Consider the following 19,564-nt stretch of genomic DNA (forward strand, 5'->3'; position numbering starts at 1 on the left):
AGTTTGGACCCCTAAATTCATGGTAGAAGTGAGACGATGGTTTTAAGATAATTAAACTATTGTTTATGACTTTATGTTACGAAAAAATAAATACAAAGCAAAAACGGAACTATTATTTAACCGTCTTAATGAAGTTATATACCAATTAGATAACACAAAATTTGGTATGAACACTAAACTTGAGGGTCGTATATGTAATAAATGCAAAGATAAAAATCTGAAAAAGAGCAAAACCAAAAACCTTGTCGACGAGGGACAAAATTTGACGCTATTGCTTTCGGTGCACAGTTAATTTCACCATTCGTGTAGGCAACTCGATAAAGAGCGACTTCTCATAGTTAATTTCAACTTCGTCCTGTTTAACGTAAGTCTGTTTTCCACACTTTGAAGCAATTTCTACAGATTCACACAAATGCCTAATTTCAAATCGTCGTTTTACAAAATTACAAGATCTTTACAGTTCTTTGCAATATCTGCTGTGTATCAATCTATCATGATAATTTTTTCGATGACAATTCATTATTTGTAACCGTCGATCGTACATTTAGATGTAATTTGGTTAGTATCATCTTATTGTCCTGGAAGATAGCTGCAAATTACGATCTCCAGACATTGAATTGTGAGCCCTAGGTGTTAATTTTCAGATGAGATCCAATTTGCATTGACTGTTGACTACCAATTGGTTACGTTTTAGTAGAAAACTTGAATCTTTTTGGCTAAATTTGTGCGTTACGTATTCAGAAAGTAGTACCCCACTACCCCGTGATTGATCATGTGATCACTTTTTTTCCTTTCACAAATCTGATAAACCCTACATATTTCGATACTTTTATTGTTACTTGCTGTGAATGATGTCAACTCTGATAAACCCTACATATATCTGTAATTTGTTATGAATAATACCTTCTTGCTATGTTTCTTATCAGTATCTAACAATAGTTTGCTAATAAATGCAATTGCTTTCCTCTTAATTTCAGGGACATATCACTTAGGTCAATTACTCATACCTTCGGTTTATGGACTTCTGAATCTTTGTAAGCAACTAAGTTGAGTTCTAACTTCTAATTCTGATAAACATGGAGCCTTTATGGAAGCTTGTATTTCTCATGGAACCAGCTCCAGTGACCTTAATCTTAACAGCCATTGCTGTCACTTTCGGTTCTGCTCTCCGAGCTTTAAACTATGGTAAAGAAATGGAAAAAAACCGTGATCTCTCTGAAGCATCAATCACATTAGACAGATCTCAAGCACTCATGATTCCAGTCATGAGCTCCTGCAGTCTCCTCATGATGTTCTACTTATTCTCTTCAGTCTCACAACTCCTCACTGCTTTCACAGCAATCGCCTCCATATCATCTCTCTACTTCTGCTTCTCTCCCTACATCTCCCATGTCAAATCCCAATTCAATCTTTCAGACCCTTTCATCTCCCGATGTTGCTCCAAACCCTTAACACGAATCCAATCCCTTCTATTGTTCTTATGCATCACTACAGTTGCAGCATGGCTTGTTTCTGGACACTGGGTGTTGAACAACATGTTGGGGATTTCACTTTGTGTTGCTTTTGTGAGCCATGTTCGTTTACCCAACATTAAAGTTTGTGCAATGCTGCTTATATGCTTGTTTGTGTATGATATATTTTGGGTGTTTTATTCAGAATGGTTTTTTGGTGCAAATGTTATGGTAGCTGTAGCAACACAACAAGCTTCTAACCCTGTTCATACTGTTGCTAATTCTTTGAGTCTTCCTGGATTGCAATTAATTACTAAAAAACTCGAGTTGCCTGTGAAGATTGTGTTTCCAAGAAACTTATTGGGAGGTGTTGTTCCTGGAAATACTGCTACTGACTTCATGATGCTTGGTCTTGGTGATATGGTAAAAAAAAATAATAATAATAATAAAATAAAAAATTATGGTTTATAATTTTATAGTTTTATCCTAAGTTTACATGTTAGGATGATGTATATATTTGTTTTTATTTTTGTAGGCTATTCCTTCTATGCTTTTGGCATTAGTTTTATGTTTTGATCATAGAAAGGAGAATATATCTTTATCTCCTCATAAAGGGTATAAATATATATGGTATGCTACTATTGGATATGCAGTTGGATTGGTAACTGCTTTAGCAGCTGGAATTCTTACCCATTCTCCACAACCAGCACTTTTGTATCTGGTAAGTGTTTGTCTGTATGACACTGTCTGTCTGTCTGAGTAAAGTGTTGTCTGGATAAATAATGTTTATAAAGAAAGTATTTGAGAAAATGATGACATATTTTGGGGTATGGAAGGATAAAAATAAATAATAACATGTTTTCGTGACTTTCTGGGTTAAGTTGTTCTTTCTGTATTAAGTCAAAAAGTAAACACTGTAGGTCCCATCAACGCTTGGACCGGTGGTTGTAATCTCTTGGACAAGAAAGGAGTTGAAGGAGTTGTGGGAAGGAAGCTTGCCGAATTTGACTGAAAAAACACATTCAACAGAAGTATGAACAAATCAAGCATGTAAATGGAGTTGGGATATAAGTTAAGAATATGATATTTCTGTGCTACTAGGAAATGGCATCTTTTTTTTTTAAATATTTTTACATTTGAATCATTTTTCGGGTTAAAAAGGAGCTTCAAAAAGTTTAAAGTTGGTTGTTTTTGGTTAGTTTTACGTTGATGATGGGATACGGTTCAAATTATTAACAAGTGTTTAATAGTTTGATAAAGTAATTTTGGAATGTAACCTCAAGTTTATCAAAAATATTACGCTATATAAGATCGCTCAAAAGACAATTGGCAACGTAGATGGAGTTTTATTTGCTGAATTTGCTCTGTCATTTTTTTCTTCCAAAAATGGTTATTCTTCCAACAACTTGAAATTAGATGTCTAGCATGATAGTACAATGCTCAAAGTGAGCATTGGAAGAAAATCACCAAGGCTCAACCCAAAAGTTGAAATCGGGGCAACTTGAGCGATTACCCAGGCCCACATGATGATGTGGGCCCTAATTGGGATTTATATTTACTGATAAATACAAAACTGGCCGTATAATGGTGTGGGCCCTAAATGGGATTTATATTTATTAATATATACAAAACAATTTGTTTTTTTGGTAGATGAATGAGTTTGAGTTGTGGAGTGTGATAGTTGGAGCAACCAAACAAGATAAGTACCTCAATAGTTCGTTTTTCCAATACAGTGTGGTATGATACAAGTCACTATACCGGGGAGGAACGTGAATTTGCTTTGATTGTAGAAGCCGAAAATAGGAAAAGACAACCTTTAGTAATATAGCAATGTTATGTGTTTTCTTTACTAATATAGGCAATGTGCTTTTTTTTTTCCAATATTGACAACACAATTACAAGTAGATTGTTTGTATATGTAAACTTCAAAGTACTTTACTATTGTAAATTAAGAAATGTAAGTGTGAAATTCGGTGTCAAATTTGCATTTGCATCCATAATTGTGAAAATGTCAGTGATATCTATCTCTTAAATAATTTGATTCAACATCAACATACAAGACCATATAAATTGACATTCATTTCATTCGAGAGCAAGTGGCCAAAGAACATGTCTGGGTCATGTAGGTTCCTTCATGATATCAAATTGTCGACGGACTTTCCAAAATTTTATTTGAAGATTTTCACAATAGTTTATGTGTTTGTCTTCCTCTCGTTCAAACTAAAGGGTTGTATTAGACATTAGATTATTTTATTAGATATATTTGGAAATATCACCATTATTATGTTTTAGTAATAGAGTATGACTTTTGTGTATATAATCCCATGCTTATTGAGTGGAACTGTGGAAGATGGATAATTCTTTGGCAATAACATTTGCATCTGTACTGGCACCATTTGTCGACAACGGTTTTGTAATGACCATAGTTTGACATGCAATAAATAATACGAATACATCAAGTTTTTAGCAAAAATCTTTCAAAGTCCTAGTTGATCTCACAAATTAAATTTCAAGTCTTGTTGCTAATACAATTTTGATTATTTGTTCAATAAATTATCCATCTGGTGAGACGTGAGGTCTATATTTCTGTAAAATCAGTTACGAAACAATATATTAATAAAAAAAAAATACTAAGATAATCCCATTTTATCATTTATGTCGTATATCCATTAAAAGGCACCGAGACACAAGATAATAAAATAAATACAAATACTATAATAATCTCATTTAAACATTTATGAGATACAATCCATCACAAAGGACACTTTTCAATGTCGACTATCTATCAGTGCCATATTTTTGCACACGAAATAACTAAATTATAAATACGTAAAATATCAAAACAATGTACACCAAGAATTTTTCTTCTTGAATTAACATATGACATAAACGGTCCTCAAAGTTTGATTTTAATTACATAAATCACCCTACGTCTTAAAATAGCTCTGAATTGCTAATGTCGCCTCTGAATCATGTTGGATCTGAAATCTTTTCCTTAAGCTCTCTATTCCCTTCACTAAAGCTACACTTGTGTATTGTAACAATGTTAGTGTTGCCCATGTCTCAAATGATTTTGCTCAATGGCAACATACAAATCACATAGAAATTTACATTCATTTTGATCAAAAGCAAGTGGCCAAAAAATGTGTTTGGGTCATGTACATCCTTCAGGAAATCAAATTGTCGACATATTCCCCAAATGTCTTCCCATTTTTATTTGAAGATTTTCGCAACAATTTGAGCATTAATTTGTCTTCCTCCCATTCAGATTGAGGGGTTGTATTGTACATTAGATTATATTATTAGATATATTTGGAATTATCATCATCATTATAATGGAGTAGGATTTTTGTGTGTATATATTCTCATATTGATAATGAGATGGACAATTCATTCATTTACTTAACACTACTTTCGAACCGTATGATGTATAGCCCAGATTCAAATATCCAACTCTTAATTGGCAGTCCATATGAAGCCCACACCCCTCAAGGCCCATTTTTTAATTGGTGTTCCTTTTAAATTTAATGGTAAACGATAATTACACAACAAACATTACACGTTAATTAATTTGGAGTAGCGCCTCAAACTAATTAGATTCAACTCGTAATTTTTTAACTTTTGATTAGTTATTACATATGTAACTTTTCTGTAACTTATAATTAATATTTTTTAACGGCACAATTAATATTATGATTAGTTTATTATAATTATATGGTAAATCACGAGCAATAAAAAACCATATATTTTTAATATTATGTTCAAATCTTGTTGCTGATACAATCTCTGCCTTAGTTTTGATGATTTTTTTCAATAAATTATCCATTGGTAAGAATAAAATAATCCATTATATACATTAAAGACACAAGACAATAAAACAAATATAAATACTATAATAATCTCATTTAAACATTTATGAGATACAATCCAATAATCCATCACAAAAGACACTTTTCAATGTCGACTATCTATCCTGTGCCATATTTTTGCACACGAAAAATACGTACAATATCAAAACAATGTACACCAAGACTTTTTCTTCTTGAATAAACATATGACATAAACAGCCCTCGAAGTTTAGTTTTAAATACATAAATCACCCTAAGTCTCAGATAATCGCAGTAAGACCCCGATACTGGGATATCCGCTCTCCTTTGCGATAAGGTAATTTAGATTTTAGATTAGAGAGCGAAGAAGTGTGGGTCTATCGTCTTTCTCCCCTCATCAGTCATCACTGTAAAAACAAGAAACCCTAGATACTCACAAAACCCTATAATCGGACTTGTGGAACTAAACATCTTCAATTCCTTTGTGTTTTTGGCAAATTAACACCATGAGTACATTGATCACAACAAGGTCTCCGAGCTCTTACCAACTCCGACTAGCCACCTTCAGTTCCAGGAAGTATCCTTCATCTTCTATCTTTTTACGGATGCGTGTTCACAAGCTAGCCCATCCAATTCATTGTTCTTCGAATTCTAGAGATAATGTGTCTAAACGACGGACGGCTTCGAAATTTTCTGTTAATGCATTTTCTGGATGGTCTGGTGATGATAATGGCACCGAAGTGTTGAATGAATCGCCACCGAAAAAAGGCTCGTATGGAGGTAGGAGGTGACTTTATTCTTATTTGATTGATGATTCCTGAGAATTTGACCCTTCCATAGCTGTAAACCCTTCTCAATTCACATAAGTAGAATCCGGTTTCATTTTGAAAACCTAGGCCTCTATATTCTTCAAAATAGCAAAATTGACATCGATGTATTTAGTTCTGTAGATCCTAAATCTGTTATATGAAAGAATTTAGTTTCAAGACATCGTATTGTTAGATTGTTTCAAACAAAAAACTTTGGAAACTGTCTAAAATCACTAGCTTGCTATACATGGTTAGGATGCAATTAAACTACAAATTCATAGGAAATAGAACATATGATTTAGTGCTGTTATATGATGAATAGGTGATGCTTCAAACTCAAAATTCGACTCATTTCATGAAGGATGTTTTATATCACCTCACACTTTGGTTAAGTTTCAACTTCAAAGTTCAAAACACCTAGGAGAAAAGGGAAAATATGACCTTTGATTTATGATCTTTTGCTTCTGCAGATGGTATTCTTGTCTACTTAATAACACTTAAGTAGCTTACTTTCAGGGATAGTGGGAGCTGCAGTAGCAGGTGTTGTTCTTGTTGCTGGACTTTCCTTTGCAACATTTTCTATAAGCAAACGAGTATCTGGTATGTATGCTTTCTTTTCCAAATTTCTCATTGATCCTTCCATTTTTACAAATTTCCAAGCTTTCTCATGTTTGTAGTTCAAAACCATGCCTAATTCTTTTACTTGTCCTTCAGGGACAAAAAAGAACATGGAAACTTTGACAACACATCAAGAAGAGTCATTGACCTCTGATGACCAGAATGATAATCTTGAAGCTAAGGGAACTGAAAAAGAGAATGCTGTGCTAGATGATGATTCTTATTCACATGAAAAAGAAAATGAAACTACAATTGAAGATAAACTTATTCAACAAGATTCCCAAGAGGAATTACCTACAGCTGAAGTTCACGATGACACTATGGAAACACCTGGAATAGCCAATTCCGATGTTCAAGATGATTCGGTTGATGCATCAATCATTCAAAGCTTAGATGACACAGAGAAGCTCGAATCAGATGATAACTTGAAAGAAGTCCCCACTGATAATGTAAACTCAGTAATTCCTGATTCCGATTTCCAGGAGGCAACAATAAATGAATCACATATCAATGATAAAGAAACACAAGAGTTCTTGGAGTCATTCACAGAAAAGGAAGTTTTAGATGGTGGATTGGTAATTCCGATTCCGATTCCGATTCCAATTCCAGAACCAGAATTGTCTAACATTGAGAAAACATTTGATTCAATGGATCTTGAAAATCTTCCATCTTCTGCAAGCATACCTGCTCCATCTGTACTTTCACCATCACTACAAACTCTCCCTGGAAAAGTCTTAGTCCCTGCAGTTGTTGATCAAGTACAAGGGCAGGCATTAGCAGCATTGCAAGTATTAAAGGTCTGTTGTAATTTTAAAATTATATTTTTTTAGTTTCTTATTTTATAATTAAAAATCTTGAAGTTCATATATATGATGTCAGGTTATTGAAGGTGATGTTCAACCTGGTGATTTATGTACTCGTCGCGAATATGCTAGATGGTTGGTTTCTGCCAGCAGTGCTCTTTCAAGGTACATATTTTTTTTTTTTTTATTTATTGAAATTGTATTAAAGTTATAATCTTTTTAATCTTTTTTGTATAGAAATACTCTATCCAAAGTGTACCCTGCAATGTATATTGAGAATGTAACTGAACTTGCATTTGATGACATTACACCTGAAGATCCTGATTTCTCATCTATTCAAGGTAAATAAATGAAACTATAAATTCTGGATTCTAATTTACAATTATATCATATTTTCTGTTTTAAAAAAACTTTTTTGATGAATGAAAATTATAAAACACAGGCTTGGCAGAAGCTGGACTTATTGCCAGCAAATTATCTCAACATGACATGAATATTTCAAATCAAGATGAGAGTTCTCTAAACTTCTGTCCTGAAAGGTACATTTTTAAGACCTTATACTTTCATGCATTTTACAATTTAACCCTTTCCTCAATTATTTTTACAGCCCATTATCTCGTCAAGATCTTGTGAGCTGGAAAATGTCCCTGGAAAAAAGACTGCTTCCTGTACCCGACAGAAAGGTTATATTTATATACAACATAAAAATCTAATAAAATCTATCTTTTTAATTTTTACTGATATAAAGTTTTTAAAAACCTAAAATATATTTTGTAACAAATTCCAGATCCTTCAACGACTCTCTGGTTTCATAGACATTGACAAGATCAATCCAGACGCTTGGCCTGCACTCATAGCAGACTTATCAGCAGGAGAAAACGGAATAGTCGGCCTTGCATTCGGTGAGAAGGGCATTTACGTCTTTTTCACATATGAGATATTGAGATGACAAAATATGTCATCTCAATTGTCACATTTCATTCCACCTTTTTGGATAAGACAAAAGATTGCAACTTTTGTCTTATTAAAACAACACAACACAGTACAACCTGTTATATCATGTCATGTGATCTGTTAATTTTGACAGGCTACACGAGACTCTTTCAGCCAGATAAGCCAGTGACAAAAGCACAAGCTGCAATTGCTCTTGCAACGGGTGAATCATCCGATTTAGTTACTGAAGAACTTGCACGCATAGAAGCAGAATCCATGGCAGAAAAGGCAGTTGCTGCACATACTGCTTTAGTTGACCAAGTCCAAAAAGATGTCAACATGTATTTCGAGAAAGATCTTTTACTAGAAAGAGAAAAGATCATCACACTTGAGAAATTAGCAGAAGAAACAAAACAAGAACTGGAACGATTGAAAGCCGAACAAGAGGAACAGAACATTAAAATGATGAAAGAATGTGCAGCTGTTGATTCACAAATGGAAGTGCTTCTGAAGCTGAGGCGTGAAGCAGAAGAAGAGTTGCAGGGGATTATGAGTAATAAAGTGGAGATTTCGTTTGAGAAAGAAAGGGTAAATAAGCTGAGGGCAAATGCGGAATTTGAGACTCAGGAGATTTCACGTTTGCAATATGAATTGGAAGTTGAACGGAAAGCCCTAGCCATGGCCAGGTAAATTTTTTATATCTTTAGAAAAATAACTTTTATGATTTATTTATTTATATATTTTTTTATGAAGAACTTGGGCGGAAGATGAGGCAAAAAGGGCAAGAGAGCAAGTGAAAGTTGTGGAAGATGCTAGAGCCCAATGGGAAAATCAGGGCATTAAAGTCATTGTGGATAATGACCTTCGTGATGAGTCAAATACCGAATCCACATGGGTCAATGCTCAGAAACAGTTTTCAATACAAGAAACCAAAAGCAGAGCTGAAAACATGGTGGAAAAACTCAAGAATATGACGCAAGATTTAAAGGGTAAATCCAAAGAAACGATTGATAAAGTTATTGAAAGGATACTCTTTTTTATATCCCAATTGAAAGAATTGGCATCGAAGGGTGTGAAGCAAGTGGGTGAGGTGAAAGATGGTGTTGTGTTGAAAGTCGGTGGATCGATTCAAGATTTGCAACGAAGCTCGGTTGGGTGGAGTTCAGCTGTTAAAGAAAAGTTGACGCAAAAGTTCAAGACATGAGTCATGGTGGTTGTTTTTTTTTTTTTTTTTGTTGTAATTTTATTTTATGAAGCTGAATTTACCCTTTTTCCCCCTGTTTGTTTATACTCTGGATAATAATGGTTTTGCAAATGGTTGCAAAGTGTACTCGTGAGTAGTAACAGCTATTGATACAAAACTGAATAGAACAGGGAGTCAATAAATTGTATGGAATTTCATTTTTGTGCTTGTTCTTTTAAAAACTTTTTGTACATTACCATTTGAAGAAAAAAAATTTAGGGGATAATCATTAAGCTGACCAAAATAAAAAGGAATCAGGATGACCATTTTTTGTCAAGCTATCAAAGGAGGATAAATTACATATTTGCCCCCATTTTGGGGTTCTACCTTTTGGGATTTGAAATAAATAATAATATGTTTTGCTAAATGGACAAGGCAAAGGCATATTAAAGTAATTTCGTAAATACCATACAGCAAGTTATGTGGTTGTTTTGCGATAGCTTCAAGAATTATGTTCATTTCGTATACATAAACATGGTCTATCATTTTATCATTTTAGTGATAATCCCTATTGTGGAAACATGGAAATAAAAATTTTAATTTAAATAGAGGATATATGGTTTGATATTGATTGAGTAGAGGTGAGCATGCATCGAATCATATTTAAAAATAACCAAAAAAACACATAAACCGAAACCAAGACAAAAACCGTATAAAATGTTTTGAACTTTTTAAAATATGGTTTCGTTGTGTTTTAACAACAAAAAAAAGAGTAAAATAAATAAATAAATAACCATTCATTTCACAGTGATTCAATCCAAATCACAAAATTCATTGCGACATAATATAACCTTCTTTTGATGTGAATATAACCTTTGAAGATCTATACCACAAAAAAAATATATAAAAATATAAACAATATCGTTTTAAAATGAAAATTTTCATTAAGCAGTGGCTAAATTTTTATGTAAGGACCATAAAAATAATGCGTCCCACAGTAATATTGCATTTTTTGCATTTTGACTACCTAATGTTTTAAAAATCGGTTCGAATTGGTCAGTCGAACCTGTTGGACCGGGAACCGAGGAAATGAATGGTTCAACTAGCACTGATTTTTATATCTATTTTTGGACCAAAGCGAACCGACCAGTTTTTTACAAAAACTCGTTTGAACCGGTAAAATTAAACCGTTAAAATTGGTATTGAACCAGTGTATTTGGACTTAGCAGGGTCGTTCTTATGAATGAATCTCATAAAGTTAGCAACTTTATGAATCATTGAGGTCATTTTGGGGAGTGGTGTTGTAGATCTAGAGAGTTATCGAGTTTTGGTTATTTATATGAGATTTTGATCTCATTTTATATCATTTTGATCTAGATTGAGTTCAATACATGCATTGAACATGCATGTCTATAAAGCAACAATTTTTATAATGATTTGGATGTAAGAATGCATTCTAGAAAGTATGGATGGATGACTTGAAGGATTAAGAGCTTAATGCAATAAGCTGGTCTGGACGGTTCCTACGATGTGGAGAATTGGTTTCCATGTCATGACGTTATGCAGTTTCGCAACTATCTTGTCGTGAGGCTGCCACAGCAATGCAAGGTATTGGCCACGGCGTGGCAGTTGGCTGAATGGACTTTTGATCGTTGACTTTGACCAAGTTTGACTTTAGCTCAAATTGAGGGTTTTGGGTTGTAATATGGAGAATTGGTTTCCATGTCATGACGTTATGCAGTTTCGCAACTATCTTGTCGTGAGGCTGCCACATCAATGCAAGGTATTGGCCACGGCGTGGCAGTTGGCTGAATGGACTTTTGATCGTTGACTTTGACCAAGTTTGACTTTAGCTTAAATTGAGGGTTTTGGGTTGTAGTTTGAGGCTTGGTCCATGTTTGTTGTATAGGTAACCTGTAGTGTCAGTTATTGGATTTGTGATCAACGTTGTTATCTTTTAGACTGTGAGATGAGTTTTCTTACATACTTTATACTGCAGTATGTGTCCTTGTGTGTAAAATGTTGTTATGATGTAGTGATCTGTTAGATTGGTAGATATGTATATTTACCTGTATCTGTTGGTTATTTATTATCTGTTTGAATATGTTGACAAAGTGTGGTTGGGTTGAGACGATACGACTTTGTGTTGTAGGCCAACAAACCTTGGGTAATCCAGTCGTGTGTTGTGGGCCCGAGAGCAATCCAGTTTTATGACTGTGGGTCCAGGGACAATCCAGTTTTATACTATGGGCCCGGTGTGCATGCATTGTATATGTATTGTTGTGGGGTATTTTGGGGAAACTTACTAAGCTTTGGTTTACAACTGTTGATTTCAATGTTTTCAGATACTTCAAATGATCGGGGCAAGGCGAATGCGTGATCGTACAGTGGCACCGGCAACACCTGACTTACGTGTATGCAGTGTAAAATTTTCTGAATTTTTATTCTACCACTACTTACAAAAAGTGTGCAGCTACATAATAGAAAATTTGCCGCTATAGACGATTTTTTTTTCCGTACCACACCTAGTATGAAATCCTATGTCCGCCCTTGGGACTTAGACTTCACTGTTTGGGCTACAAAATCCAGACTATGTACTTAATAGATCTAAACTGAGCCCACCCCATTTGAAGCAAAATACTGATGCAAAAGTACTCCATGGTTCGTGTTTCTTCTCCTACATCTGACGTTGTCTTTATCTTTGGTCATTCAGCCACATGTGACAGGCACCCATTTGAACTGCTAAAACTCTGTCTTTAGCTGCACATTCCACAGATCTCCCATTCCCACAGTAAAGATTAGACGTTTATCAGTTATGTATCTCAAAGTAGTTCATTTGACCTATTCCAAATGGTTTCTACTCAAAATTTCATGTAATTACTTCCAATTTGTTGTTTCATGGAGATGTTTAATGTAGTTACACATCTTCATAAACTTCCTACAAATGAAGATATGCATGTTAATAGTTGTTATAAAGGAGTTCAGATTATGTTTAACATAAACACAGTCAAACCTATTCAACTAATAACCCGATTTTTAAAACATCGACTATGCTTGGCAAGAAAAATATAATTTTTTTCGTCAAAAAATGTGGTTATATATTTTACTTTATCGGGAAATTTTGAGATGTAAACATATATAAAACTATAATCAAATGCGCTGTATACTGTATATCTTTACAATTTCAAAATTCTAATCATATATTAATCCAACTTAAAATGGATTTTTGATTTATAATACTACTTAACTTTAAATCAAACAAAAGTATAAAAGTCTAAACACAAAAAGAAGTTTAATTAGATGACTTATGATTTGAACTACATAGAGTCAAGCTAAATCATATCATAAAGAAGAATGATCTTTTTAAAAGAAAAAGTAGACAAAATCCAAATCATGTAGACAAGACAGATGTTTTACTTAACTACTAAAAGTAGAACAAAATTATGCAAAGAAAACTAAATCCTGAAAAAGTCCTCACTTCTTCTTCTCTGCACCTCCACCAGACCTGTGCAAATAATTAAACAAAATTAACAACAAATTAATACATCAAACAATCAAAGTAATTTGAAGTACAAAATAAACAGAAATAAAAAGAATTTGTAGCACTAAAATTTGAAAAAAAAAAAAAAATACCTCATCTTGCGAAGAACACTTGACATCTCCTCTCTCTTCTTCTTTGCTCTCTTGTGGGTACCCAACTTTCTCTTGGCGACCTTAAGGGCACGTTTGTCCTTTCCAACTTTCAACAACTCAGTAATCCTCTTCTCATATGGTGCAAATCCAGCTACCTCACGGATTAAATTCCTCACAAAATGCGACCTTTTGCTTGTTTTCTACACAAAAATAGCACCATGAACATGCGTTCCATAATCTAATCAAGAATGAATTTGATTAAAATAAGGAACTTACGCCTTTTCTATCAGATGGGCGAGGAGCTAACTCCTTCTTAGTCACAACATGACCTTTGTTCAATCCAACAAAGAGGCCTGTGTTAGGCTGTTTTGGTGCCATATCCTGTTACAAAAGTGAAATCATGTCTTAGTTTCACAGAAACTAAACAGTTTATTGGATTATCACATGCTTTTGAATGCATAAACTCTTTACTTAAAGTAGCTTGAAAATGGAAATAGATACAAATGTGGCTGGAAACCATCAGCTCTATCAAATCCACATTAATAATTTTTGATCAGGCTATTACTATATAAATAGATACCAGAAATCTAAAACAAATCCTTTTCGTAAGAAAGTTCTAAACAGAAACAGACATAATCAATTAGGGTACAAATTTGTTTATAAATCGGAATCTACAGAAACACCAAAGAATAGAACATTTCGAATCACCAGTTGATTATCAAAATCAAATCATCAAGTGCATCAGACGCACGGCCGATTGTAAAATCATAATGTGCAAGGCTTAACAGAAGAATGATGGCGTCTAGAATTCAAGCTTAACATAAAATAAAATACAGAATCAGCGTAAGATGCAAAGTCGAAAAGACGCGTACCTCGACGTATATCTGGATCGGCGTTCTATGAAAGGAGACGATTAGGGTTTTAGGTCAGGACATCATTTTATGGTAAGAAGCTGAGAAAGATAAAAATGGCGTCTTAGTTTCGGCCTTTGGGCTCTGTATGTTAGACTAAGGAAGGCCCATGTTCAAGCTAGTCCGATATTGGCCTTTCGCATCATATTGCCACTAATCATATTATTAATCAAAACACTATCGGTTATAAATTCACTTAGATAGTTTTTTAACGTCAAAGAAAGAAATATATATAAAAAGAAAGAGCTAGTAAGAAACTAGCAAAAAATCTAGCAATAGAAAACCATAAAAGAGAACTATCACAAATGGCCAAAACAGGCTTTTGGAGCCAACCTACTCAATTGGTATCAATCCTCTTATGCCTACTCTTATATTATAAAACTCCTTGGTGACAATGTTGTCCAATAAAAGAGCCTTCATCACTGGAGCCTTGCTAAAGACAAAATTATTCCTAAATAACCAAATACGCCACCACATCACAAAGAAAAAAACCCTCAAAGTAATCCTTCACATCTTTAGGAAGATGAAGATTCTTAAACCAACTTAGGTCCCGTTTAATAGTTTCTGTCTGGAAAAGTGTTGTCTGGGAAAGTTTTTTAACTGGGAAAAAAACCATGTTGTTTGATTGTACATCTGACTAACTGTGCTGAATGATGAAAAATGACTCGGTTTATGTCTGATAGTGGTGGGATGGATGAGATTTTTAAAAATAAATTAGGATGGTGGTGTTGTCCAAAAAAAAGAACTAATCTAATAAAATGAATTAAAAAATTAACTAAAAAAATTAATAATCTAATAAAGTAATATTTATTAATATATAAATATTATATATTATAAATAATATTTATGAATATATAATAATCCAATAAAAATAATTAATCTATAAAAAGGAAATTAAAAAAAATAATTTAAAAAATATATAATAATCCATAAAATAATATTTATTAATACATAAATATTATATATTAAAATAATATTTCTTAATATAAAATAATACATTAAAAAAGTAATAATTCAATAAAAAATCAATTTAAAAAAAGTTATTTAAAAAAATTATAATTTGGGAAAGAAAGAAAGAGGCGAAGTTTGGGGCATAGTTGTCTTTCCAGAAAGATATGATTTTGGGACCTTTTGGGAAAGACATATCTTACCGGGAAAAATCCTTTTTTTGTGTGCAAATCAAACAGTTTTTCCGGTCCATTCAGCCAGAAAGATCTGTTTAGACCTGGAAAGATACGTATCAAACGGGGCCTTAGTCGGTCTTCATAAGAAGAGGGAGTAATGGAAGGTAACTCCCACCAACGTAGCACATGAGATAAAATATCTTGACCAACCGAGCAAGTAAAGAAAACATGACTGACCGTCTCGGCAACGGAGTTACAAATCTTGCAAGACAAATAAGGAATATCAAACCCCCTCTTTGAAAGATTGAACCAAGTGGGAAGTTGGTCCAAAGTCAATCTCTAAGCAAAAATATTGACTTTAGCATAAACAATACGACCCCACCGATTCTCAACAAAACTAGAAACAAGCAAGGACTCATCAATATATGAACAAACATAGGCAATCAAATGCAAGTTCAACCTGGTGATTTATGTACTCGGCGTGAATATGCTAGATGGTTGGTTTCTGCCAGCACCAGCAGTGCTCTTTCAAGGTATTTTTTTAATGAAATTGTATTAAAGTTATAATCTTTTTAATATATATTTTTCTTTTGTAAAGAAATACTCTATCCAAAGTGTACCCTGCAATGTATATATTGAGAATGTAACTGAACTTGCATTTGATGACATTACACCTGAAGATACTGATTTCTCATTTATACAAGGTAAATAAATGAAAATACAAATTTTGGATTCTAATTTACAATTGAGTAAATTACACGAATGGTCCCTATGGTTTAGGGTAATTTGCGTATTTGGTCCCTAACTTATTTTTTTAACTCGGAAGGTCCCTACTATTTGTTTTTGTTACGCGTTTGGTCCATGTCTTACCTAAAAACACTATTTTCCCTTTGATTTTTTAATTAATTTAAATAAACACACCCCCAACTCCACCTCCATCACCTTACCTTACCTACCATGTCATTTTTCTCTATTTAAATAATAGTCTTTTTAAGTAAGACAGAGACCAAACGCGTAACAAAAACAAACAGTAGGGACCAAACGTGTAACAAAAACAAACAGTATGGACCTTCCGAGTTAAAAAAATAAGTTAGAGACCAATCGCGCAAATTACCCTAAACCATAGGGACCATTCGTGTAATTTACTCTTTACAATTCTGTTTTGATGAATGAAATTTATGAAACACATGGAATTTCAGGCTTGGCAGAAGCCAGACTTATTGCTAGCAAATTATCTCAACGTGACATGAATATTTCAAATCAAGATGAAAGTTCTCTAAACTTCTATCCTGAAAGGTACATTTTTAAGGTCTTAAAAATGGTGTTGTGTTGAAAGTTGGTGGATCCATTCAAGATTTGCAACAAAGCTCGGTTGGGTGGAGTTCGGCTGTTAAAGAAAAGTTGACACAAAAGTTCAAGACATGAGTAATGGTGGTTGCTTTTTGTTGTAAGTTTATGAAGCTGAATTTACCCTTTTGCCCCCTGTTTGTTTATACTCTGGATAATAATGGTTTTGCAAATGGTTGCAAAGTGTACTCATGAGCAGTAACAGCTATTGATCATACAAAACTGAATAGAACAGGGAGTCAATAAATGGTATGGAATTTCATTTTTTTTGTTTGTTCTTTTAAAAACTTGCTATACTACAACTTGAAAATATTTTTACGGGGATAATCACTGAGCTGACCAAAATAAAAAGGAATCAAAATGAACGTTTTTTTTTGTGAAACTATTGAAGGTGGATAATTACATGTTTGACCCCATAATTCTTCGTGAGATGATATGTTTTGGATTCTACTTTTTGGGATTTGAAAAAAGGATTTTGCCAAGGCATTATTAAAGTAATTTCGTAAATACCATTCAGTAAATTATGTTGTTATTTGGCAATATGGGTGATGGTTTGAAACTAGCGAACCGTTTCTCTTTTTGGAAAGGGAACTTCCCTAACGAGGGTTTTCGGGCCAGCTTTCGCACACCGACTAATCCCCCTCTGCAAACATGAAGCTTTGCCTCATGCTCTGGAGTCACTGCAGGCGAACCTCCATGGTCACAAGGGCTGAGTGGTGCCAGGATTTGAACATGGGTCAATAGGTTATCCACCATATCTTCCACATGCCTTACCAAGTCACCACAACCCAAGTGGTTCCATTTCTCTTTGATATAAGCTAAAAAGGTGTTTGAATAAAAATAACGGTGAAAACAAGCCTTGAAGCCATGGCGCAATATAGCGAAGCCATGGTGAGCTTTTTAGAACATTGCTTAAAATGATAAACATTTTTTAACTTATAACTTATTAGCTTATAACGGTGTCAAAACAAAGTTTTTAAAAAAATGTTTGGATTAGTTTATCCGGTGTCAAAACGCTATAAGTTGATAAGTCTTTTTTAGTGTTTTCAAAATAACCAAAAAATAGGTTCCTTAGAGATGTTGGAAAAGTTACAAGGAGATTTGATAAGTTATGGGTGTTTGACAAAATAGTTTATTAGCTTATTAGCTAAAAAAGTGTTTGTATAAAAATAGTTTATAATGGTGATAAACCGTTAATAAGTCATTTTTTCATAAGTTAACTTCCTCTAACTTATTAGTTTATAAGCTAATAATTAAGCTATAAACTAATAAGTAATAAGTTTATTTTGCCAAATTACTAACTTATAAAAAATAACTTATCTCCGGTTCCAATATAAATTGTTTTTAAAAAACAATTTATCCAAATACTCGTTTTAACCATCCGTTCATTAAGGACATGGCGAAGCAGAGAAGCAAAAAAGAATGAAATAGGAATTCGACGAATTGTGTGTGGAAAAGAGAGAAATTGGTGTCTTCCATATACATGCGAGACACGTGGGTTAAGGAGAGCAAGACATGTGGGTTGAGGAGAGCAAGATAGCGAATAGGCTAAAGCAATAAGCCCCAATTAGAAACGATGAATACCAGTCTTTTTTTTTTTTTTTTTGAACCATCAAAACTTCTTACTGTTCACGAGCCGCATCCAAAATTAATATGCAATAATAATAACTAGCAGGAATCGGTGGCGCCCTTGGCGTTGGATTGGACGAGTATTAGTTAAATGTTGATAAAAACTGGGAAGGGGCTGTACATACGTTCATTTCCGGTATGGGGTCTACATGCACAATATAACTCAAAAGATGCAGGAAAACTACACTACAAAACTGTACATTCTTTGGTTTATATTTGTTGGAGTTGCTTTTATTTTTGTGTTTTCTTTTACTTTTTTTTCATGAAGTTAGATGTTATAAGTGGTTAAGTGTGGTTGTATGTTGTAGGTTACATACATAATTGTATACGTTAGCTTTTGTGTTTCATTTATTGTTACTTTGGTGTGGTATTAGTAGTTATTGCTAAAAACTATAGCGGAGTAAGTAAAGGACAATAGGACTGATATTGTATTTATTTATATATTGATATTGGACATGGTTTCCCTGGGAAAAAAATAAGAACAACGCAAATATAACGTCGACATTTACTTGTCGGTAGCATCATTCATTATACGTTTATACTTGCAAACCTTTTATGGATTGATCCAACCATAAAAGAGATGTTGTCCTCCATGGATTGATCTTCGACTCAGGCGTCTTGAAGGATAGTCTTGAGTATTTTCGAAGTGGGGTTGTCAGCTTCTATGGTGATGGTGATATGAGAGCTTTCTTCCATGGTAAATCCTTCTTGTGGTCTCGTTTGAGTTGCTTCCATAAGATCTCCGATTTGTCGGAGGTAGGCAATGAGAGCGACACAATAGAAAGAAAAGACAAAAGACCGAGGAAAAAAGAAAAACCCAACAGAGAACATCATAACTTAAGAGAAGAAGAACCACGTAACAGGTAAAACATCCAAAAAAATGGAAGAATACAAACCTGGAGAAGAAGACGCGAAAGAAAGGAGAAAGAAAAATTTGGAAGAAAGAGGAAGGTCTGACCTCGAAGTTGACGTTGGCTTAATAGCCGACACGCGTGAATTAAGGGAATATTTTGTATTATTTTAATGGAGGAATATACCCCAGTTATGTGGAAAAAGACGTTAAGGGGTAGAATGAAAAATCCACCCAAAACCTCGGCAATTTAGTGAAATTGGAATTAAACGGTGGCCAAGGATGAAAGAGAAAAAACTATATTGTTCCCCAACCTTTTAAGCTTTTATATTATATATAATAGATTATGTCTTGTGGTATCAAAAGTTGCAAAAAAAATATTACAATTTACTTTTAAATTACAAAATAACACTACATGGTATAATATATAAGTGTTTTTTTGTCTA

General features: G+C 33.7%; 3 protein-coding genes across 4 annotated transcripts; 2 read left to right on the plus strand and 1 right to left on the minus strand.

The window, feature by feature from the left end:
• Positions 1–231: 231 nt before the first annotated feature.
• Positions 232–2,631, plus strand: SPPL1 (SIGNAL PEPTIDE PEPTIDASE-LIKE 1). 2 transcript variants are annotated; one of them, XM_079072877.1, is made up of 4 exons: positions 232–364; positions 978–1,874; positions 1,987–2,172; positions 2,372–2,631. In XM_079072877.1, exons 2-4 carry the CDS (start codon positions 1,077–1,079, stop codon positions 2,486–2,488), a joined length of 1,101 nt encoding a protein of 366 aa, XP_078929003.1. In that variant the 5' UTR covers positions 232–364; positions 978–1,076; the 3' UTR covers positions 2,489–2,631. The 2 variants fall into 2 exon arrangements, with proteins under 2 accessions (XP_078929003.1, XP_078929004.1); XM_079072878.1 differs by lacking the exon at positions 232–364 and adding an exon at positions 518–619.
• A 2,979-nt stretch (positions 2,632–5,610) lies between these two features.
• On the plus strand, positions 5,611–9,846 carry LOC145136750 (uncharacterized). Its single transcript, XM_079070857.1, has 10 exons — positions 5,611–6,058; positions 6,604–6,687; positions 6,802–7,502; positions 7,585–7,673; positions 7,746–7,849; positions 7,951–8,047; positions 8,116–8,191; positions 8,296–8,410; positions 8,596–9,127; positions 9,195–9,846. The coding sequence occupies exons 1-10, from the start codon at positions 5,785–5,787 to the stop codon at positions 9,643–9,645; spliced, it is 2,523 nt and encodes an 840-aa protein (XP_078926983.1). The 5' UTR covers positions 5,611–5,784; the 3' UTR covers positions 9,646–9,846.
• A 3,053-nt stretch (positions 9,847–12,899) lies between these two features.
• LOC145136417 (large ribosomal subunit protein eL36y-like) lies at positions 12,900–14,243 on the minus strand. Its single transcript, XM_079070538.1, has 4 exons — positions 14,130–14,243; positions 13,534–13,638; positions 13,258–13,457; positions 12,900–13,129 (listed from the first exon to the last, which is right to left on the minus strand). Exons 2-4 carry the CDS (start codon positions 13,633–13,635, stop codon positions 13,099–13,101), a joined length of 333 nt encoding a protein of 110 aa, XP_078926664.1. The 5' UTR covers positions 13,636–13,638; positions 14,130–14,243; the 3' UTR covers positions 12,900–13,098.
• Positions 14,244–19,564: the final 5,321 nt, after the last annotated feature.

This window comes from Lactuca virosa, chromosome 9, assembly GCF_052849685.1.
Source record: "Lactuca virosa cultivar CGN04683 chromosome 9, Lactuca_virosa_CGN04683_v6, whole genome shotgun sequence".
In the NCBI taxonomy this organism is placed as follows: Eukaryota; Viridiplantae; Streptophyta; class Magnoliopsida; order Asterales; family Asteraceae; genus Lactuca; species Lactuca virosa.

Coding starts and splice junctions, on each gene's coding strand:
- SPPL1 (XM_079072877.1), top strand. CDS start 1,077: ATGGAGCCTTTATGGAAGCTTGTATTTCTCATGGAACCAGCTCCAGTG. Junction 1,875..1,986: donor TGCTTGGTCTTGGTGATATG/GTAAAAAAAAAT, acceptor TTATTTTTGTAG/GCTATTCCTTCTATGCTTTT. Junction 2,173..2,371: donor AACCAGCACTTTTGTATCTG/GTAAGTGTTTGT, acceptor TAAACACTGTAG/GTCCCATCAACGCTTGGACC.
- LOC145136750 (XM_079070857.1), top strand. CDS start 5,785: ATGAGTACATTGATCACAACAAGGTCTCCGAGCTCTTACCAACTCCGA. Junction 7,850..7,950: donor TGATTTCTCATCTATTCAAG/GTAAATAAATGA, acceptor TATAAAACACAG/GCTTGGCAGAAGCTGGACTT. Junction 8,411..8,595: donor AATAGTCGGCCTTGCATTCG/GTGAGAAGGGCA, acceptor TAATTTTGACAG/GCTACACGAGACTCTTTCAG.
- LOC145136417 (XM_079070538.1), bottom strand. CDS start 13,635: ATGGCACCAAAACAGCCTAACACAGGCCTCTTTGTTGGATTGAACAAA. Junction 13,458..13,533: donor GCCCATCTGATAGAAAAGGC/GTAAGTTCCTTA, acceptor ATTTTTGTGTAG/AAAACAAGCAAAAGGTCGCA. Junction 13,130..13,257: donor AGTGTTCTTCGCAAGATGAG/GTATTTTTTTTT, acceptor TTATTTGCACAG/GTCTGGTGGAGGTGCAGAGA.